We start from the raw sequence: 23,828 nt of genomic DNA, 5'->3' as shown, positions 1-23,828 counted from the left end.
GAGATACTGTGATAGGTAGAGGGCACACAGAGCCATGAGGTCGAAATGGAAACCCTCCAATAAATCTAAGTCTAAAATTTAGCACAGTTTCCAATGCGCTCCCTGGAACTGCAGTGGTTCAGCTAGCAATTGGAGCCCAGTAGGAAGAGGGCTTGGTTGCTTGGCTGGTTGGTTGGTAGAGGTGCTGTCTGAGTGTCACATCCCAGACTCAATTAGCATAAAAAGTGTCATTTTTGTACACCATTTTAGTACACCACTAGTAGAATCACTGCCATTATTCAGTGAAACCATCTTGATATGACTATGAATCTGTCTATGTCATCGAATTTCTACCAAGTTGGTCGTAGAGCACCCAGAGTTGGAGACTCACACAGAACACAGATAGTGGAAGACCATCTCCCTAGAATGTTCTTGATTGCAGCTTTTACACCTGTGGTTGTACAGCCACTCCATCTTCCTGACATGTCCTCCCAAGCGCCAATGACCGGCTATTATTGACGTAATTCAGAAGATGTCTGTTCTTGGCTTCCTTAACAGCTCTTCAGATCTGGAATTGTTGTAATCTGGTCAAGTTTCCTTTGTTATTTTGCAGTTATCGGTGTTGGTCGATCTCTCCACAGCCTACTTGCAAGAAATCCTCCCTTTTGTAAACGCTTCGGGGACAGCCCACTGCTACTACTTGGGATAATCTAGCCAGCTCATCAGCTTTCTCATTTTCTTCAATATTTCTATGACCAGGTAGCCAGATGAGAGTGATGTCTGTCGTGCGTGCTAAGCCATTTCATTCTTCTTTGCATTGTCTTGCGATTTTTGAATTGGTTGTTGGTGACTTTGCAGTGAAGATGGCTGCTCGGCTATCTGGAAAAATACGTGCTTCTGGTAGTTGTTAAGGGTGATTTCTGATTATCCTGTAAGTTTCCTTTGTCCCGAGTACCTCTGCTTGAAAGATACTAATCCAATTATCCAGGCGAAAACGCTTGGAAATTTTGAGGTCTTTCGAATATACTTCGGCGCCCTCGCCGTAATCCATCCTTGATCCATCTGGGTTAAGTGCGGTGGTATCTTCCTTCATTATTTAATTTAGCTCCCATTCCTTTCGTGTGTGAAACATTACCTGAAACTCTAAAGTCTAGGGTAGCGGTAATGTAGTCTGATGGATTGCTGTTTAGCCTTCGGGCTTACTCACGAGAGGAGCGGGTATTACCACTTACGCTGATGGCTCGTTAAGGGAGGAAACAGAGCTTGTCTATACTGCTGATCAAAGATATATATCTGCTTTCAAATAACTGTAGCTTTCTTGGAATTGGGATCTTTGCTGTAGAGAAGAAGAATAAGCAAAAGTAGAGTATTATAGAATTGTAGAGACAAAACGGGCATTTAGTGACCATTTGATTTGAGAGCTGATACTTTTAGCTGTTTAAATACTGATTAACAGGGGATATTTTTTCTTACTTTTGTCCTCACTTCCCTCCAAAGCCATTTCCATATTTCTACAAAAGCAGCAAGGAAACGCAAATATGTCAGGTAAATTTTTAAGCCTCTTTCAATGAAAATCTTGGCCATTTCCAATTGTAGATAAAGTCAACAAAGTTTGCTTCAAAGCCACTGAATAAGCTTGAAATTAACTATCTCTTTCCTCAACAGTAAGTGCAGATTGTTTGAAACTAATATATTAGTCGAATAGAAGCATCACCCGCATGATGTATATTTTTAGCCACGAATGCAGAAATTTTTACAAAAATAAGGAATAAAAGCAAACAACGCAATCAATCAATAAGAAGCAAGAGAGGTGCATGTGGTTAGAAATAATGTTAGTTGATGTGTTTCAATAGCTTTGTATTAAACTTAGTAGCCAACGTAGGCGAGTCACTTATTGCTTTGACAAAATGAATACCGCCAGAGAGCCCGAAAGATAACAAAAAAAAAGCTGCATTTAATTTATTTTTAATTTTTAAACTTTTATTTTAGTTTTATTTTTAATGAAACTGGAATTCAAACATACTTGTTTGCATTCGACAACGCGTGGAGCTAATAATAAGTACCTAAATAAAATGCATTTGCGTGCGTGTTCGTAGGCGTTCCCACCAACTTCGGGGAATGTTTGATTTGATGCTGTGTCGTGGTCGTAGAAGTAAGCAATGAGCAGAAAATATTAATAAACTTTCGTATTTCTTGTACTTTTTTATATGCGGGAAAACATCCTAGAGTTGCAGAAATTTTATACTACAAATTTTTGTAAACAAAAAATTTACCATTGCTAGTTGTGTGTGAATGTCACTCATACGCTATGGTGTCCTGACAGTTGATGCTTTCCATTTCAATTCAACCGGGCTATTCAGGACATGTTCTTCGATTTCGATGTAAAATATGTTGCTTTCTGGTCAAAATAATGAGACACGTATTTTTTTGTTCGCCCGAAAAATTTTTTTTTCAAGATTTATCGGCAATTTTGCTTTTCGGCTCAAAATCGATTTTTTTTAATTATATAAGAAAATTTTTTTTTTAAGTGATCATAGCTTAGTCAAAAATGAACTGATTTTAATGATTCTGGGTTCAAAATGATCGCCATTACTTACACAAGCGACTTCATGTAGAAACAATTGCAAAAAAGTAGATGAACATTTTTTATTTTGCAAAAAAAAAATCGAAATTTTTTCGAAATGCAATATTTCAAAAAGTGTATTTGTTTTTCTTTTTTTAACTTTTTCCAAATCAAGAGAATTATAAAGAAACAAAAAATAGTCTAAACTTGTCAATATGTCGTGGGTTATAATTTTGGTTTTATTTTTTAATGAAATTTATATGAAATTTATAAATTTTAGTACTCTTACACATAAGTGGACACTTAACAGTAACGATTTTGCCCAAATTCATTCCGAAAAAATCGCGTACGAAAGAAATAAGAATCACACATAGACTAAGCGCGCTTAGAATGGTGAGTGCTTATCGCACTATTTCAGATGACGCTATACAGTCATATCGAAGAAAAACCCTATAGATCTCTCAGTCAGCAGAAGGGGCTGCATAATCTAGTATGCATAATCTAATTAGAGCGTGCAGCAGGAGCGCTGGGATATTTCTAGAAATGTTTGTTGGATGCACAAACTGATACCAGACATAACGAAACGGTATAGAAGGAAGCACAGGGACGTTGTCATCGACGTTTAAAGAGTATCTACACCGCTTTAATTTGGAAAACAAGCCCTTTTACCCGCTCTGCCTTGACGAATCAGAGAGTGCAAGGCATGTGCTCTTCCTGTGCAAGAGTTTCCACACCGAAAGAGAAGACCTTCGCAGGGTTTTTGGCGAGCACCCTACAAAGGCAAACCTTACGACGTAAATGTGCGATAAACCTGCAAAATGGCAAGCATGAAGTTGTTCGAGCGTATCATGAAAATGCTGCATGATGAAGAATGGATCCGAAAGGCGAAACTACGCCATCTACAGCTTGATATCCAGGCTGATAGAAATGCTGAATAGTTGTTGCAACACGAACACCGGACAGATTCTCATACTGACAAAGACTGAGTGATTTAAGTTAACATACTCCATAACGACCTCCCGATGTATTACTTAACGGCAAGGTTCCAAAGGGATCAACAGTTCGATCAAGAGCAGGTAGAGATAGAGATAGGGACAGAGGTAGATATAGAAACAGAGACAGAGGTCCCAAACAGATTGAGGTAAAGATATATGTAGCTGAAAGCAATTTCTTTGTGACTGTCTGTGATTTGGAGACTACAGAATTTGCCTTACAGAAACCCCTCTGACATAATTTCTGAATGACAGAGTGTAGCCACAAAAGCATTATCCGGGGGATGTGGAATAGCTTCAAGGAACAGGTGGTAAAAACAGACGCGTGCACTTTAACAGAGGGATAAACTTGTTGGGTGATAAATTTATAAAAAAAAATAATTATTTACTCTTATATTTTTAAGCACCCTAAATCCATCAGAAAATACTAAATATTACGCTTTCGTTATTGCCTTAAACCGTGCCAATTTAAAGATTTCTAAGATTTTTTCATTTCACATAAATGGCGAAATGAAAAGTTTCAAATCGCGACATTTCAAATCTCTACAGTTTCAATTTTAATGTCGTGCGTACATTTTGGTGATTTACAAGTCATAAAAAGGATATAAATGCCTTAAATTGCCAGACAGAATTTATTAGCATTAAAAATATGAGCCTCCTAAAACAAAATTAATAATATTAATACAAGAAATAAAAAGATAGAAAATACGATGCACACAGGAAGAATAAAAAGTAAAGGTCTCCCAACGGAAGCGTCAAGGACAGGGCAACATAAACCGCCTACATAAACAGTGCTTACTAATGTAAAAAATTGAGAGCTCCCTAAATGGACATTTGCGTTGTACTGCAATTTATAATTTTTTCAGCCGTTTCTTTCTTTTGGCCACATTATCACTTTAATTGCCCTTGGCAGCCCTGTAGAGACGGGCCTTGTTGACGTGTGAAATATCACTCCCACTCTTAAGTGTAACTGGGTCTGTGCGGGGTATTTTTGCATCTTTAAATTTAATTTAAAATTTTTTCAAATTGAAGATACGCGATGAAAAGGAAATGTTTTCTCTGTATCGCGTGGCTGCTTGCTCTGCATAGTAGTGCCTAAGAGGATATGTAAGAGTTTAACGCTCAATTTTAGAGCCTTCTTCTTTTATGAATTATATTAGAAGAGAAAAATTTAAACGTGAACACTTAAGGAAGAATTACAACTACTAATCTGGAAAAAAGTAAATAATAAAACTAATACTTGCTTATATTAACTTGATGGCGGTAGAAGGCTCTGATTATAAATTGTCTATTAACTAAAAACTTCCTTGGTATATTAATAAATTATGGGTAAGACGTCGGGGCATTATGGTATTGTTTTAAATGTTGGTAGATTTTTTTTGCTCCCTATAAAAACGTACAATTGTTGGCGTATGTCGATGATATTGACATCAGCGGCCTTAACAACCTTTCCGCCTTTTCCAAACTGGACAAAGAGGCAAACCGAATGGTTCTGGTGGTGAACGAGAGCAAAACAAAGTACCTCCTGTCTTCAAACAAACAGTCGGCGTCCACGTCAATGTTGACAGTTATGATTTAGAGGTTGTAAGAGACTTCGTTTATTTAGTAGTAGTAAAGTCCTCTCTCGACGAACAAAACTAATACTTTATACGGCTCACTCATTACGCTTGTCTTATCGCATGGCGCAGAAGGATGGATGATGTCACCCGACGAGGAGTCTCTTGAAGTGTTTGCGAGAAAGATTCTGCAGAAGGTTTTTGCACCTCTGCACGTTGGCGACGGCGAGATGGAGCAATGAGCTGTATGAGATTTACGACGACATAGACATAGTGCAGTGAGTCCGGATCCAGAGGCTTCGTTGGCTGGGTCATTTCGTCCAAATGTATACAAAAGCTCCGGCTCTGAAAGTATTCGGTGCGGTACTAGCAGATGGTAGCAGAGGAAGAGGAAGGCCTGCTTTGCTTTGGAATAATCAGGTTTAGTACGACTTGTTTCCAAGTGGAACCGATTAGCATGAGTAAGAAACGATCAAACTTGGCTAAAATCACTTAAGTGGTTATTGCTTTCGTCAAGTAAAAAGTGGCAGTGGTAGGTATGGAAAACAAGCCGTGCGTATAATTTAAAGTATTCGATGTGTCTTATCGCTTTCCTCACAAGATTGTGCATTGAGTTAATTTGAACTTTGCCGCTTTCTAGGAGGATGCATAGTGGAGCCAATGTAGTAAAATCACTTCGTTTCTTGGATAAAATACTTCAGATGTTGACTGCCGATTCCTATTCTACCAGACATTCAAGGAAGTAAAAGTTTAGACAGCTGTGGCAGAACAGTGGCAGAGGATGTGTTCAACGCTCTCCACCTCTCCACTTTCCTGTATTAGAGGGAAACCCCTACCTTTGCATTTGATTGTCCGGTGATGATGCCAACCACTATACTAGACCAGAAGACCGGAACCTAGCTCTCTGCTCCTTACTTCTAAGCCAGACCTATATATGTTACCTATCTCAGAAGTGCCCTACGTTGTTCATTTACTGTTGGCTTTTGCTATGTAGATTGCCGGTTTCCTGAGCTTGCTTGTGGATAAAAGTATGCCCATATGTTGGGCAGAATTGACTGATTTTAGATGAGTTCCCATTCCAGCCAGCTTATTCGCGATACTGTTTTCAGGAATGGCTCTGTATCCAAGAACACAGATAACGTTGATTCTGTATCACTTAGTCAGCTCTTTTAAAATAGTTTTATTTTTGATTATCACTTAGAATCAAGTGCCCTGGCGCTGTAAGGATATTATAGCCACTTGACCGTGACTGTCGTAGCCGAATGGATTGGCGCATGACTACCATTCGGAATTCGGAGTAAGTAGGTTCGTATCTCCGTGAAATACTAAAATGAAGAAAAAGTATTTTCTAAAGCGGTCGCCCCTCGGCAGGTAATCTCCTAGAGAAAGTATTAAAAGGAAAGTAAGGTAAAAATAGTAGTATTTCTGCCATGAAAAAGCTACTCATAAAAAAACATCTGCCGTTCGGAGTCGGCTCAAAACTTCAGGTACCTTAATTTGTGGAACAAAAACGGCCTTCACAAATAGGAGGAAGAGTTCGGCCGAATACCCAAAAAGGGTGTACGCGCCAATTATATATATATATATATACATACCTACAGACCTAGATAGTGATCGGTTGTGCTGCGACGGACGATTTTTCACGAGCCACAACGTAGCTTTCTTTTGGCTATTAACTCAGCTTAAAAGACACTGCAGTAGTCAGGTAGCCATAGATTTAGTTTCAGCGGCCGCAGTCTGAGTGGATGCCATACCCGATCTTATTATTTAGACTTGAGCCGTCAGTGAAAATAGCTGCTGACCATGGGCCGAGGACATTAACGTTATCCCATTCACATCATTCTGAAAAAAATATTTGTGAAAAAGAATTGTAAAACAATGTAAACCAGCTTTCTACATATTCTTGGGAGAGTTCCGAGATTTTATATTGTAAATGCCCAAATTGGAAATATTTCAAGGGAAGGTATGCACTTCGTCTAATTGCGTTGTAGTTAGACCGAAATTTGCCACAGATATCCTGCGGAGAAGGTCTAATAGAGCTGTAAGGATCTTAGATGGGGTAAACGTGAGTGAGTACTCCTGTGATAAACATGAAAGGAATAACAAAACTCTGCAATCACGTCTGCTCAACAGCTGATTTTGATAAACTGACTGAGATCAGAGTAGTAGCTCTGCGATATGTACAACCTTCTCTGCTCCTTCAGTCGTGTTATATCAAAAATATCATTTCTGTTAAGCTGTTTTCAGTTAATTACTGTTAGCTTGCACGTGTGGATTTGAATAAATATGACCTTTTGAAAAATTCCTTTTTCTGCATTATCTTTATTATAATAAAATCTAGAAGCCTTCATGAAGTATTATTTCATTTAGAATGGGACTATATTGGTTTAATCTACTAATTTATTAACAAATTAAAAAATAATAATTAAGTTACTAGGACTGCATTCTGTTCTCTTCAATGCCCATTTTAATTTCAATCTCTTCTCTTTTCAGTTGTCATCGCCAATCAACAGATGCGTTCCACCACTAATCTGCTCATCATCAATCTGGCCATTTCAGATATACTGTTTGTTATTTTCTGTGTGCCCTTCACCGCTACCGATTATGTGCTACCCGAGTGGCCATTCGGCAATTTGTGGTGTAAATTCGTGCAGTATATGATTGTGGTCACCTGCCATTGCAGCGTCTATACGCTGGTGCTGATGTCCTTCGATCGCTTTTTGGCCGTTGTGCATCCGGTGACGAGTATGTCATTGCGCACGGAGCATAATGCGATGCTGTAAGTAGCTTCAACACAAGCAAATACACACACATACATACATACCCACACATACATACACACATAGATGTATACATGTTCATTTACAACCCGCATCAGCAACATTCCGTGTGATTTGTCAACATTATTAGACTTTGTGCCATGGAATTGAGGCCAGCCTGATAATGAAATTTCGTTTTCATTTAAATTTTAGTGCCATTGTCTGTGCGTGGGTGCTCATTGTGACTTCTGCGATTCCAGTTGCTTTGGCCCATTCGGTGCGCCTATACTATTTCAAAGGACGTAATTATACGGCTTGTGTTTTTTCCACGGAGGAGGAGGGATGGAGTTTGGTTGGATTTCAGGTAATTGTGATGGAATGAGTTTTTGTGGTATGGTTGAGATTGTATTTTGTAGAACCAAAGGAAGTGGTACTTCCTCGCGAAATGATGTGAAAGTAGTGGTATTGCGTTTGTGACCGGAATCAACAAAATTTTTAACTCAACTTGATATTTTCTCAAATTGATGCCAAATAATAATAAAAGTCTTTCATGTGTTTGCTTTTATTTACAAATTCGAAATTAAATTTCGTGGGTGTGCTTATATTTTATTTTATCTGCATATATTGCTTAAGTTTTTATCTATTAAATGTTGGTTTACCAAAGTGCAGTGGCCTAATCTTATTCTTGCAAGTTTGACTAGGTCCTTTCTTGTTAATCACGAGTTGTGGCCGATTTGGAGCCTATGTTCATAGTTAATTTTTGCGAGCTTACGTTTGTATACCAAATGGTAGTTTTGTCGTATGTACTATTTTGTTTAAATGCAAAAAGTTTCTTGACGTAGCTTCGTATGTCGCTGACCAGGTAATTATTAGACATAATAAAGGGCGTCTCGCGACTTCTTTAAAGTTAGATCGGCTAGTTCGTTGTTCAAATAGAGATACAAATACGAATTAGGTGGTACATGAGTTGGTACCTAGACGAGTTTTATTTTTTTTTTATGTTTTATAAGGAAACTTCTTATGGTGCCTGCATAAATGTTATTATTTTTTAGGCTTTTTATGTTTTCGAGGGGCGAAAGGGACATCTAGCATTGAAATCATCACAAGTGACTAGACAATTTTGTACTGTCTAATAGCAGCGTCCACTTAGTATCAAGTCACCGTGTACCTCTTTTCATAATTCCTCTCGTATTCCTGTTGAACACGTGCACGGTTAAGCTATGAAGGCTAAATCTAAATTGTTGCTCATACGCCACAGTGAGCTAAATTTCATAATTCTCTTTAGGGGACAGATGCGTGTAAATGGCCATATTTTGCCCGATTTCATTAAAATGATTTAAAATGAAGAAGTCAATACATTTTTTTTTTCAAAATTGGCATTCAGTTTATTTATACATTAAAATAATATAAAAAATTTTGGTTTTATTTAAATCATTTAAAATGGCGGATGTACACTCAATTCTTCCAGGAAGGTCGCATCGGGGCTTCTCAATCGGCGGGCATTGTAGCATCGCCGTCAGTGACTTGAATACAAAGAACCAACAATTTTTTGTTTATTAATGTCATAATTTCTATACGAATTAACAATAAATGGAAAAAATAAATTCGCGGAGTAAGATGCTCAAAAAAAAAAAAACAAATGAAAGGGCCGAATTTTCCTACTATTTTGCTTCGAAAAAATTATTTTTTTGAAAAATTTTCGAAAACTTTAAATTCACATACAAAGTAATATCATAAAAAAGATGTGTGCAAAATTTCAGGGAGCTCGGTCTATAACTTTTAGAGTTTTCGTGCACGCCAATTCGAAAAATATAGCTTTGAGAAAAACGCGTCTTAAGTTTGAATGCAACGCAACTATACCTCTGCCAGCGCTTGAACGCAAAGAATAGAGTCGACACGGTTGACGATCTATAATAAAGGGTGGTTAAGTTTCAAGAGCCGGTGTTGATTTTGAATAAAATAAAATTTTTTTAGGAAATTATTGTCATTTCTCTTTATTATGATAATATTGGTATGGCTCAATTACGTGTGAAACAAAATATCGGTCAAATGGCCGCCGCGGCCTCGGCGACACACCTTCATCCGATGGTCCAAATTTTCAATGACGCTGAGGCATAATTGAGGCTCTATGACGTTAACTAGGTAGAGAGCGGTCCGCGCGCTCCTGTACCTCAAACTTTAAACTCATTAATCTCGAAACGACTTTTTTTGGCCTGGTGTTGCCAATTTCAGCGCCATTTTTTAAATTAGTAAAATTAAAAAAAAAAATTTTTGTATGTCAAAGAAGTTAAATAAAAGGCCTAAAAAATTCAAATATCGTTTGTTATTTTTTTATTGTAAAAAAAAATCCTCAAAGTACCCTAATTTTTCGAGTTCTATACCACCGGGACCCTTTAAGTATAATAATACATATTTGTTTGTGGAAAAAGTAATCCATTATTTTGGCGTAAAATTTAGTTGATCTTTAGCTCCTGGGCGATGCTATGACTACTTACATTCTGGTCAACTTCGATTATTTCTGTTATTTAATCGGCGTTTTCGACATTGTGGACATTTTATTTAACATCAAAAATACCAAAACGTAATCGACGAAACCAAAATTACTTATAATTAGATGTTACAGTATCGGCACAATAAGCACCATTTACCATTTCGCATTTATCAAAAAAAAAAAACTGTAAAATGGACCAAATTTTCTCTTTGTTGACTTCCATTATTAACACCCTGTAACTCATAACTGAGTGCAACAAATAAAAAGCAGCAGACAAATTTTTTTAGTGTGAAATGTCATCTTGACATCGAACATAAACTCTGAATTGTTTGATCGATACTTTACGAGATATCGATCACTACAGCCATCTACCAAGAAAATAATGGATTCCTTTTTCCTCAAACAATATTAACATTTCTTGAGTGAAGCCGTTTTTTTCGATTCAACCCGAATGGGTTGGTGCGTGACTACCATTCGGAATTCACAGAGAGAACGTAGGTTCGAATCTCGGTGAAACACCAAAATTCAGAAAAACATTTTTCTAATAGCGGTCGCCCCTCGATAGGCAATGCCAAACCTTCGAGTGTATTTCTGCCATGAATCAATGAATAAACTCTTATTATATTTACTCAATTAACTATTCGCAGCCCGTGAAAGCTATCTGCTGATGTAAAGACGGCGGCAAATGGATTATCTGTGGAACAGCTTTTCCGTCAATTCAATAAAAATATAAGAATGAAATAGATTTTAATTTTTCGTATCAGGAAATTTTTAGCAATAGGGAATTAATTGAAAGGCTATATGTTTTTATTACTTTTGCAAAAAAAAAAATTAAATAATGAAAAAAAAACATTATTAATTGATTACTGTGAAATGTAGTTTCTAACCACCATCCTTTTTTATTTCTTACTCGCTTCACAGATTTCCTTTTTTATGTCGTCGTACTTAGCCCCACTAACTTTAATTTGCTTCTTGTATGTGGGTATGTTGGCGCGACTTTGGCGTAGTGCGCCGGGCTGTAAGCCATCAGCCGAATCCAGGTAAGTACTTGTAGATTACGGAAACTTATCACTGCCGAAAGGCTTTAAACATGAAAAAATGTAAAGAAACTAAACCAGAGTATGGGGAATCAGTAAAAAGGAAAGAATAAGATCGAAGAAAGGAGAATTATTTATAGGTATTGCAAATAAATTATTATGCGATTATTAACCACCTGGTGCTCACAGCATTGCTGAGGATTTCTAAAATTGTTAGTGATTTTTATCTCATGCAGCTTTTAAAAGCAGTTGCGTTATACTAAAAGGTAAAACTCATTCGCAACAAATGCTCGAATTTGTTGGTATGACAGAAAATACTTCACACTTTCAGCAAAAATTAGGAAATCAACAACGAATTTTGGGATTTAGTTTTGTGTGGTAGAAAATACTGCTTATTTAGAAAACTAGAACGAGCACTCGAATTTTTTTGTACTTCACAATTTCAGCAAAAATTAGGAAATTAGCAACGAATGCTCGAATTTTATGGTTGAAAATATTAGAGCAAATACTTTCACTAAAAAACAAAATTATAAAATATTACTGCGAATTCTAAAACTCTCTAAAAATTTAATCTAAAAAGTTGGAAATTTGTATAAAAACATTTTTAATTATTTTCACAAGGTGTGTAACATTTTCCGCTGGTGTAGCGAAAAAGTGAGAGCCCAGATGTTTAAACCTTTGCCCGATGAGAGCAGGGCAGCTGAGACAGAAAGCTTCTGCAGAAGGGCTTAAAGCAATGCCAAGCCTCATCGCATTGACATCTAACGGACAGTGCCCAATGAGGATACCTACCAAATTTGATAGCTGTGGCTTTGTTAGCTTTAGAAGTTCTCTCGAGCGCCCCCGATCTACCCGCGGTCAGAAGGATTTCGCAACCTTGCACATTTGCGCACTAACTCAGCGCTTATAGCAGACCACAGGTTCTTAAGGGAACTCCAATCCTCTCATATTGCGGTGAAACCGTCTCAAAGGTAACCTGTCTGGCCAACTCATCGGCCCAACAGCTTCGCTTTATGCCGCTGTGACCGGGAACCCAAATGAGTTTAATATCGAAGTATTTCAATGCAATCGAGAGAGAAGTCAGGTATTCCCCAACTAATTTCGAACGCATAAACAGCGAACTCAATGCCTCAATTGCCGCTACAGAAACTAGCAACCAATATACAGCTTCCTTAATAGTGGCTACTTCTATTTGGAAAACACTAAAGTGGTCCGGAAGCCTACATTTGAGTTTGACGGAGAGCTCTTCGCAGAATACTCCCCCATCAGCTCTTCCGGTATGAATTTAATTTCCCATAAAATTAAAAAGCAATAAAAATGTAAAATAATATTTAATCAAAATGAATTTCCTTGTCACAAGATATTATAATTTTGCAAATAGCATTCAAAGTCAATGGTATTTGAATCAAATAACTGCAGTATACAAACAGAAAAGCAACGTGACCATAAAGATGAAAATAAGGATTTCCATCACTGAAAATAATTTTTTGTATTTAGTAAAAAAGTTACTCATAAGCAATTGGATAGGACTATTTTGTGCCACATTGGTACACACATGATCTTTCAAATCTCTTTGAGAGGCTTACAGTTTTATGCTGTATCCGAACGATAATTGATTTTTATGAGAAGCTTTTTAGGGACAGAAATTTACATAGAGGTTTGACTGCTATAGAAAAAAATTCAAAAAGTCAAGCCTCATTGACCCTGAGTTTCAGCCATACCGAAATATACTCACGACGAATTCTGCTAAGGTGGCCTCTCTTCACTAAATGCAGTTTTTCACTTGTTCCTGAAATATATTCCTATAATTTGATTAGTTGGTACGAAAAGTCAAAATTCGAATAGACTTAATTTTAAAACAGCTGCATTCAAAATTATATCTTAATCCAACATCGCGGCCTCAAATTTTTTTGTCGAAATGAACACTTAAAAAAAAATTACGTTGTTATCCATAAAGTAACTTAATCTTAAGTCAATATTAATGGCTCAATAATTCATGAATTAATGATTTGAAATAAAAGTTCAGTTTAAAGGTTCATTAAATTTTAATATCAACCTAATAATATATTTAATATTAAAAAAAAATAATCTAAAAAAAATTATACAAAAAAAATTATATTAAATACATATAAAGATTTATAAGGTTTTCCAAAGAAATGTGCAAATGTGACCATCAAACCATCTGGTAAACAGGGATTAATTGTCAATAATAAAATTACCAGCATACGCTAAGATGAATGAAATTCAGATTTTTAGCGAAAAAAAGTGAAAATTCTTATCAGTTTTAACCTGAAGGCAGCCATTAAACCTGCAACCAGAAAATAATTACCTTTGCACTAGGCTTCGAGCCCTTGCTAACTCTGCTCTTTGAAGTTAGTCGGTGAATGTAAGACAAAACTGAACAGTGTTGCAAAACACAACAAAGTTAGTCTTATTTGGGTGCCTGGACATTGTGGTATTACAGGTATTACATGAGTTAGCTGATAAATTGGCAAATGAAGGCTCTGCAAGTATGCCACTAGGCCCTGAATCCTTACTAGGTGGTCAATTCCGCATCGGTTCAACTATGGATTGAGGACTTCATGAGGTCTACCCATGGAGGATGTTGGTCTATATTGAACTCGTGCAGAGTAGCCAAGTGCTTTGTGAAAGAACCAAACAGGAAAACACCGACCTTTCTCTTCATCAATGAATCCAAGAGATTTGTAGAAGAGTGACCTTAAATTAATTTAACCGTCTTATGACCCACATTTTATCTTCCCTATCTCTCTATTCTTTCTACTGAAATCTATCCGGGTGTAGTACAATGGTCTACTGACTGAGTACTTGGACTTGTCCAGTCCCCCACAAATCTAATCTAATCGAATCTAAGCTTCGACAACAATCACTTTATATTTTGCCAAAAAAATTTAGTTACGCTAAAGGGCATTTAAAAATTTGTCTTTTAGTTATTAATTATCAATTTAATTTACTTTATAAAGAGGACACTTGTAAGGTAAAACCGAACGCGCTGCGTCTTTTTATTTTAACGAAAGTAGCTACCAGGCAATTGTTGTTATTCGCGCACTCCTCAAATAAAGTGGCAAAACAATAAATTTTACTTCGATAAAAACGCTTAAGAGTTTTCAAATGTGACTCTGAATTTATTATTTTCTTTTCAGGAAAGGTAAGCGGCGTGTGACCCGCATGGTAGTTATTGTGGTGCTTGCGTTTGCTATTTGTTGGCTTCCCATACATGTAAGTATGAGCAAAAGTATATTGTTGGAAATAGTTATTACTTTAAATGATATCACAAAATTGTATTAACTAATTATTAATATAACTGAGTTTGAAAGTCTTTTATAAAAGTTTATTTGAAGAGATTATGCAAGACTGGGTACTTGTCATTATTGAAAAAAATCTGTAGTTCCACATGCATATGAAATTTGTCTTAAGTATCACAAAAAAGTTGACTTTAGCTCCATAGTGTTATAACTTAAAACGATAACAACTTAAGTGCAAGAGACCAAACATTTTTTGATGTTTAACAACCAGCGAGAACATTTCGAGCTTAGATATATATCTAGCTTCAGTACAGGCCCTGAAATTAGAAAATCTGAAAAGGAATCTGCCAAAATTACTATAAAATCAATCAATGGCATCTTTTGACGACGTAGCTTTGAATATAAAATCCATGAATTCACAACAGACATCATCAAAAGTCGATAAAAAATTTTCTTCCACCACTTCTTGGATTTTCGGTTCAAATCATATAAGCAGAAGTATTATTTCCTGATAAGAAGCTTTCCTCTTCAGAGGGCACGTAATTATCGTCACTGCCGTCTGAAAAATCGACGTCATCAAGGTCACCAGATTCGTCACACTCTATTAGCTGGGCCAATATATTCTCTTCATTTTCTCGACATATTTCAAGGTTTTTCTAAATCAAAACAGGTTTATGATTAAATATGTTTGGGGTAAAAGAAATCCATTATTTTCACGGTGGATGGCTGTAGTAACCGATATCTCGTAAAATATCGATCAAAATTTATGCTTGTTGTCGAGGTGATATTTCACACTAAAAAAAATCTATTGCTTTTTTTGTTTGTTCCATTCAGTTGCGAGTTGCAGGGTGTTAACAATAGGAGTCAACAAAGAGAAAATTCGTAACAATTTACAGTTTTTTTGATATGGGAGAAAATGCAAGCCAGGCCGCTGAAGTTGTGAATGGGGTTTATGATGACGGCAATTTTGGCTTCGTTGATTCCGCTCAGGCATTTTTGATGCTAAAGAAAATGTCTAAAAAATTACAAAAGTAATAGAAGTTACCCGGCATGTTAGTAGTCGTAACATCGTTCAGGAGCTAGAGATCGGCCATAAAACAGTTTTGAACCATTTACGCAAAAATCTCACGCAAACAGAATGGATTTCTTTTTCACCAAACTAATATTATCCACTCATTGATACATTTTTGCATTGATTAAAAGGTCGATGTCATTTCGCGTTTACTTCCCACTAACTTTTATATTATCTGCTCAAAGTTGAATCACGTTAAAGGAGGTTGACTTCTGAAGGCAATCTTTCAAGCGGCATGGTAGCATTTCTAGGCAGTTAACAGCGTATTTCATGGATTTTCATACCGGGGCAATCTTTCCAAGTAGGCAGGATAGGAATTAGAGGCAAATCTGTACCACTGCTGATACCTCTGTCTTTACTAACGGCTCCAAGATGACGGCTCCGACTTCCGATTGGAGCAGGGGGTTTCTCTAAATCAGCCAATTTACCTATTTCCTTTAAGCTGCCGAATACTGCTAGTGCTTACAGGCAGAAGTCTTTGTGATCCTGAGGCCATGCAAAATGCTTTGGAAACGTCGGAGCGAAAGAGATATTAAACATTTTTTTCCAATAGTCGAGCTGCAATCAAGGCTCTGACGATGTCATGGTGCAAGCCAAGCTAGTCAACACCTATAAGGAGGAGATCAAATCTCCTGGGTGCGTATGTAACATGTCTCACCATTGCAGAAGGTGTGGAGTCTTTCAGAAATACACTTTCTATCTAAATGTCCGGGCTTGGCAACTAAACGATTAAGGTCACTGGGTGCTCCTTTTTTGGACAGCTTGGGACAATGCGCCAACCCAATAAACAAACCAGTTTAAATTTTCCATTTTCATGCAATTTTTGCTTGAGAAAATATTTCACATTTTATTTCACGTGCAATTGTGCATTCAAGTGTGTTGGTTGAGATTGAGGTGCGTGTGAATGTAAAGCATACTTATACCTAGGAAGGCTACATTTGCATGTTCCACAGGGCGTATGAGTTACCTTGAAAGAGAAGTGTGTTCGACCTGCTTGTTTTAATATACTTATAATAGTAGGTTGGTATGCAATCAATATTACTGTATAAATGATGGCAAAGTTCACACAAGAAAAGCAAGAATTGTGTAAAAAGGTGGAACTGCGCACAAGAAAATGTAATTAGAAATGGAATTACATTTCCTGTGCGACACTGAGAGAAGCATTTTTAAACGCATTCAAGTAGTTGTGTGTGCCGTAAAATTATTAGAAAAATATGCTCATATTTATTTGCATAAATGCAATTGATATTGTTTCTATATTTTTATTCAGATTTAAATAATTTCAGTAGAAGTCAAAGTCAATCAAATTGTTGGAATTCCAATATTCGGAAAAATGAAAATAATTTATTTACAAAATTCATGGGAAAATTCCTGATATAACAAAAACTAGAAGGGTTGTATTGTATATGAAATATACATGCATATATGAAATATACATGCATATATTATTTTATTATATTCTGCGTCATATTTCAAGATTTATATGTTATTTATGCAGCGCTACCACAATATTCGCCTACATTTTGCTATTTGTTCAGCTGTAAATTAATTTGGTAACTAATCGTCTTAATCCGTTTAGAGACTAAAAAAAGTTCAAGTTATTAAAATGTAAAATTCAAATACTTCTGCTATGCTTTTAAACAAAATGGCTATTATTCAAACACAAAATACTATTTTTTCAAATAGCTATAAATTCGGAGAAATTGTGCCATATTTTCAAGCGATGAATGATGGATATAATCATTTTTGCTGTTTTTATACCAGGCTGGCAATGGAATATGAAATGGAACTTAGCATTTCCTCATGAGCTGTGACTTGTTTAGAAAATTTTACTTAAGGCTACTCAAAATTTTGCTATAAATTTTAAATTATCCTGCAGAGGAACTAGTCACTTTACATTTTTAGCATAGCTTTGACGTGGAACTGACTGCACTACCTTTGTTTTGCGCTTTTGCTAATTTTTCTTATTTTTTTTCCACCGATGGGAGTGAATCCTAATGGTAAGGAGAACATTAAATGAACCTTGAAAGTATAGCGAAATTGCTTTGTTAACTAATTGCTGGACTTTGACTTAAAGCGGAATATGTACTTTATTTTAGGTAAATCAACGCAGCAAATTAAAAAGGCGCCATAATTGCAGATGCTTAAAAATGAAATGAACTGTCAAGCAAATTGATAGTCGCGTGTTTAGCAAGCTTGTATACCTTAATGATACCTCCAACGGGCAAATATCTGTAGCTAACCGGTGCTGTTGATGTAACGGAGAAGGTCGATGGCATTTAAGTTGGAGCACTGCCCCAAGCTGTCAAAGAAAGGAACTCCTAGTGACCTTAATCGTCAAGCTAACAACCCGGACATTTCCAGAGAAAGTTTTCAATAATCTCTTTCTCTGAAAGATTCCCACAGCCTCTGCAATGGGGATTAAATGGTAAACCCAGCTTTTCTGCGTGAATGCCGATCGGCCAATGACCGTTCGGTAAGCACAACTACAAGTTTGGGAATGTAATGGGGTGATATCTACAGGAACATCTGCGACCTGCGTCTGTAGTAGTGGGAGCCACAGGATTTTCGAAATACCACTCGAAGAAATGGAGCTTTATCTCTTTTGCGCTTTCATGAGAAATACTTTGTGCAATTTCCCTTTAACAGTTAGGCGCATGACTATGACCAGGTGGCAGATCTGTGAAACCCATTCAGTCGACCTTTTCTTGGCAAGCTCATCAGCAATTTCATTTCCTTTCATGTTCCCATGTCCTGGAACCCAGAGCAGTGAAATGTCACCTGCACACCCAAGAGATTTCATCTCCCCCGCTCCCATGTGACCTAAGCATTTTTCATGCCTGTCGTATCGCAAAGACTACTGCCTGAAAAACAATTGCAGTATTCGGCAGTTTAAATGAAATAGATAAATTGGTTGATTTAGAGAAAAGGTCTGCTCCGACTCACGATTCCATCCTGGAACAGAGGTAACAATTCTAATTCAGCCTACTTCGAAAGATTGCTCTTGCATGCCCTAGTTTGCGGCTAGAGAGATGTGTATGAAGTTCAGATAAGCGCGAAGTTAACTGCCTAAAAATGCCATGCGTTGAGAGATTGCCCCAAGAAGCCAACCTCCTGTAACTTGACTGCATTTTGACCAGTGATGGAAATAACATAAAAGTCGTTGGGAAGTAAGTGCAAAACGGCATTAAGGGCAGCACTGGGACAAGTTCTACATTCTCCGGTGATGCCTATATAAGCAGTCCTTTCAACCCACACTCGTTTAGTCATCAAGCTTGTATTGTATATGAAAAAATATAAAATATGAAATATATGAGTTTTATGAAAAAATCGGAAAGTTACAAAGTGCAAGGGAGCGTCTCTTAGTTTTATTTGTGTGTTTATTTTTGCCGCTACATTACTTTTATTGGGAAAAATACCAGATGTGTATGTAGTTACGACTCTCGCCTTAAAAATTAGTTGACAACGCGTTGCAAACTTTGTTGATTAGAGCTTTCTTCTTTCTTTGAACAAAAAACTTTTAATTGATTTGTATTTTTGCATTAAAAGTTAAGTGGTTTTTTTTATAATATACCTTTTTTTTAAATAAATTTATTATAAGCATATTTCGTTTAACACTAATATTCTGTTAATCATACTGAACATTTTTTATTTAGTATTAGATGGCAGCACCATTCGAATTTTTGTTTTAATATTTTTATATTTTTTCTAATCATATTTCGTTGGTTGTGTAGCAATATATCCATATTTCCAATTTTTCATGACATTTTTCAAACACATGTAGTTCTGTTGTTATATACTCGTAATAAATCTGGGACATAATTTCTTAAAAATAAATAAAAATTAAGTGGCAACACTTTTAAGAAAAAAAAATGTTTTTAAACTTAATTTCCTAAACACTGCTTAGAATCCATTTTGTAATATTTATTTCTATATTTGAATGAACTACACTTTTTGAATTATGAATATGTGGCAACACTTTACCATAAAGTTGGATACGCGCAAGTTACATATATACAAAACCAGTAAAATTGCATGCATTTTTAGCATTCAGTTCAACTGTGTCATAATTTCCAATATTTGCAATAAAAATTAGGTGGCAACGCTATCAAGGAAATTGTGTTTCATACAAAGCCTGATTAGAAATTTGTACGCTGAAGCTCATGCCGCAATATTTATTTATATTTTTGAATAAATTACAAATGCGTGGCAGCAGTCTGCTATAAAGGCACAATCATCTACGTAACTAAATGTACGAGTAAACAGATAATCGAAATGCCTTCAAACAAAAAATATTAACTCTTTGCGGTCGTATGTCTATCTTCAGCGATTTATTTTATTTATTTATATTAATAAATTTAGTTTATTCTACGATTTGTGTAGTAGAAGGGCGCATTACTGTCATGAAAAAGGTCGGTACTTTTGTTAAACAGAAATTATATGTATTAGGTGCGCAATTAAGTTGTCAATAGATTCCGCCAGCAGTGTGTGCTAGTCAATTCTAACATAACCTAAACGTCATAAACCAAGCTTAGACATATGGTAAACAAACTGCTTCGACACTTTAGTGATTTTGTTTTGGTATCATATACTTTTGGTTTTGTGAAAATGTCTGATTTTGTGCCGAATAATCGTCATTTGCGGGAAGTGTTGATTTTCCTTTTTCATGGAGATGCTGCTTTAAGTGAAACAACGTCCTGAGATTGGTTCCGTCGCTTCAAAGACGGTGATTTTAATGTTGACGACCGTTCGCGTGAAGGAAGGCCAAAAACTTTCGAAGACGCTGAATTCGAGGCAATAAGGATCCGTGTCAAACGCAAGAAGAGCTTGCTTCAGTATTAGGAGTTACCCGCCAATCCATTTCCAAGCGATTGCATGCTTTGGGAATGATTCAGAAGCGGGGGACTTGGGTTCCTTATGAGTTAAAACCAAGGGATGTTGAACGTCGTTTTTTCGCCTGTTTTTTCGCCTGCTCCAGCGCATCGTGACGGGTGATGAAAAATGGATTCATTACAGCAATCCGAAGAAAAGAAAGTCATGGAAATGCCGGTAATGCTTCTACGTCGTCACCTCGGCCGAATATTCACGCTGAGAAGGTTATGCTATGTGTTTGGTGGGACCAAGTTGTTGTTATTTATTATGAACTATTAAAATCAAGCGAAACCATCACTGGGAATCGGTGTCGACTTCAATTGATGCAATTGACCCGAGCACTGCGCCGAGAGGCTGGAAAAAGTGATTCTGCAGCATGGCAACGTTCGGCCTCACGTTGCCAAGTCCATTAAAACCTACCTGAAACACTGGGAAGTCCTACCCCTCCCGCCATATTATCCAGATATTGATCCGATTATCACCTGTTCCGATCGATGGCACATGGTCTAGCTGACCAGCCGTTCCATTCATATGAAGACATCAAAAAATGGGTTGATCCGTGTATAGTCTCAAAAGATGAACATTTTTACCGCTATGGTATACGAGATCTACCAGAAAGATGGAAAAAAGTAGTAGCCAGGTATTGCCCTTCAATGATTCACTTGTAACCATTTTTTCAGAATAAAGTTGTATTTTCATAAAAAAACAGCGATAACTAAGTTGCGCACCTAATACATTTTTTTATATTTTAAGATTTCCCCACTCAAACGTTAAAAAAAATCAATCAAAATTAGGGTTTTTTATAAAAAAATTATGTTTTTTTAAATATTTTACTTAGCTAATTCCACCTATGATTCCTCCATTCAATAGATCTGCAACCAGATTTACCTTCCCTCTTTCATGCAATCCTCCCTTGTTTTGTTTTTGTTTTTACAGGTAATTCTTGTGCTAAAAGCGTTGGATAGGTATCCTGGCACTCCGTTATCGGTTATGGTACAAATTGTCTCCCATGTATTGGCTTACACCAGCTCTTGCGTTAATCCAATTTTATATGCTTTTCTATCGGATAATTTCCGGAAGGCGTTTCGCAAGGTGAGTGCGTTTGTAGCCAGTAAAATACTTAAACATTTTTTTTCCTATAAATACAAGAAATGCTTAGCGCTTTATAACGCTAATATTTTGTACGACTATATTTTCTGCAGATTGTGGTCTGTGGTCATCAGCCACTTATTGTCACGCATCAAATCACTAAAACGACACGCACCACTGGCAATGGACCGTCGAATGTGGATATGCTGTGAGCAACCGAACGGATTTTACGAAAGGGTTCGAATTTCTGAATGAATGCAGCGGTGTTCTGTTACTATTTATCGAAAAGAACTACTTCTTGTATAGGTATATTTAACTTTTTGTTATTGTAAATACACGCACAAATGTAAATGATAAATATTTAGCTGTGCTAATGAATATGTGAACGAATTTATTCCATGTATGTATGTAAGTTTGTATTGGCCCTAATGTAAATTTGTAATGCCTATTCAATATGTAACCCTAGTTATAGAATATCAAAGCTGTTTCTCAGATAAAACTTTGTGTAAAACTTGAAAGCGATGTGAAGGAATTGAATGAGATTAATAATTAAAATATTTGTGTAAAAAAACAACATTTTTCTTCCGTACATATTTTGAAATATCTCATGAATGTTTGGATTTTGACAATTAACATTTTGAAATTTGAAAATCTACTACTATGTATTATAAAATATTTGCAAATATTAAATTATGTTCATTTGTAAATAATTAAATTAAAAATTGATGCTAATAAAATTGTTAGTGAAAATATTTTTTTTCTCGTTTTTTTATTATAGTTTGGAATATTTGCAGGATTAAATTTATTTCATAGCTATAAAGGGGGACTCGTATTGATGGTGTAGAGCTTTCGATATATTAACACAGAGAAACACAAATATTGAATCCAGAACACACTACCCTTTTACGAGGGTGCTTGATGGCTAAATACGAATATGAACTCACAATGGCTCTAATATTTTAGAAGCTTATATGTCGAAAAAATAGATTTTTGGGCTATTAAGATTAGTATGCCTGTGTAGTTCTACTTCCTCTACAAAGCTTTGCGGGGTGGCGCAGAATGAATCATCCCATCAGAAGATTTATAATTTTTGCTAATGGCGCCATCCGCCAATCATATTTTAGATTTGTGAATCAGCTGCAGTACATAAACACAGGAGCGCGTAAAGCCTAAAATGAAGATTTTCATTTTTATCTTTTTATATAAATAGTAGAGAGTTATTTAAATACAAATAGGAAGATTAGTTTTGCGCCACCTTGTGGTCGATTTTGACAAGCTAATGTTGCTAATTATTCAATCCTCTTGCCAAATCACCATGACAAGTTTCGCGATCGATCAGCATGGGCGAATGATACAACTTTCTTATGAAGGGTTAGTTAGCATAATCGGAAAAGGGCTGGAAACACTCTTGGTGTGTTAGTGTACATTGAAGGAGCTTTCGACAATGCTACCTTTGACTCTATGTGCTCTTCTATCAGAAGTCATGGAGTGGAAGAAATCATAGTCAGATGGATCCACTCTATTCTACACAAGGCGGTGTACTCTCTCCCCTAGCGTGGTGCTTTTGGACTCTCTTCTTAATGATCTGAAGGATATTGGACACATCCAAGCTTATGCAGACGATGTGTGCGTATTAATCTCAGGACGATCACTTGAAGTTATACTATATGCAATAAAATGCAGGTAGCTCTAAATAAGATTGAGTATTGGTGCGAATTGCATGGTCTTTCGGTGAACACTACAAAAAGTACCTTGGTGCTTTTCACTAGGAGTCGCAATATGGAAGGCCTGTTACTACCCACATTGAAAGGGGTAACACTGCAACTGTCTTCTGAAGTTAAATATTTAGGAGTATTCCTAGATAGTAAACTTATCAGGAAGAAGCACGTCGAGCAGAAGGTCTCTCGAACACTAAAAGTCCTCTGGCAGTGTAAGAGAACCTTTGGCAAGATATGGGGTCTAAGACCGGCGATAGTACACTGGCTGTACATCACCCTGATTAGACCCATTATTACATACGCCTCTGTAGTATGGTGGAAAGCCACAATGGTTAATTCCAGAGTAAAACCCCTAAGCAAGAAAGGCCAAACAGGTAAATAGCGACCTCTCTACTAAAACTCAGCAGAAAGGACCTGAGAGTGCTGGTAAATGTAAT

At 36.5% G+C, this 23,828-nt stretch overlaps 1 protein-coding gene across 1 annotated transcript in view; it reads left to right on the top strand.

Moving 5' to 3' along the window:
* LOC129238993 (allatostatin-A receptor-like) overlaps positions 1 to 22,320 on the top strand; it is a 123,417-nt gene extending 101,097 nt beyond the window's left edge. The window contains exons 3-8 of the mRNA XM_054874249.1: positions 7,584 to 7,869; positions 8,063 to 8,213; positions 11,262 to 11,380; positions 14,539 to 14,614; positions 21,521 to 21,676; positions 21,787 to 22,320. Coding sequence (XP_054730224.1) covers positions 7,584 to 7,869; positions 8,063 to 8,213; positions 11,262 to 11,380; positions 14,539 to 14,614; positions 21,521 to 21,676; positions 21,787 to 21,885 — 887 coding nt within the window. The 3' untranslated portion in view covers positions 21,886 to 22,320. The remainder of the gene's footprint in view (positions 1 to 7,583; positions 7,870 to 8,062; positions 8,214 to 11,261; positions 11,381 to 14,538; positions 14,615 to 21,520; positions 21,677 to 21,786) is intronic.
* Positions 22,321 to 23,828: the final 1,508 nt, after the last annotated feature.

Source organism: Anastrepha obliqua, chromosome 2 (assembly GCF_027943255.1).
Source record: "Anastrepha obliqua isolate idAnaObli1 chromosome 2, idAnaObli1_1.0, whole genome shotgun sequence".
NCBI classification, from domain to species: Eukaryota; Metazoa; Arthropoda; class Insecta; order Diptera; family Tephritidae; genus Anastrepha; species Anastrepha obliqua.
This window is presented reverse-complemented; position numbering and strand designations above follow the sequence as displayed.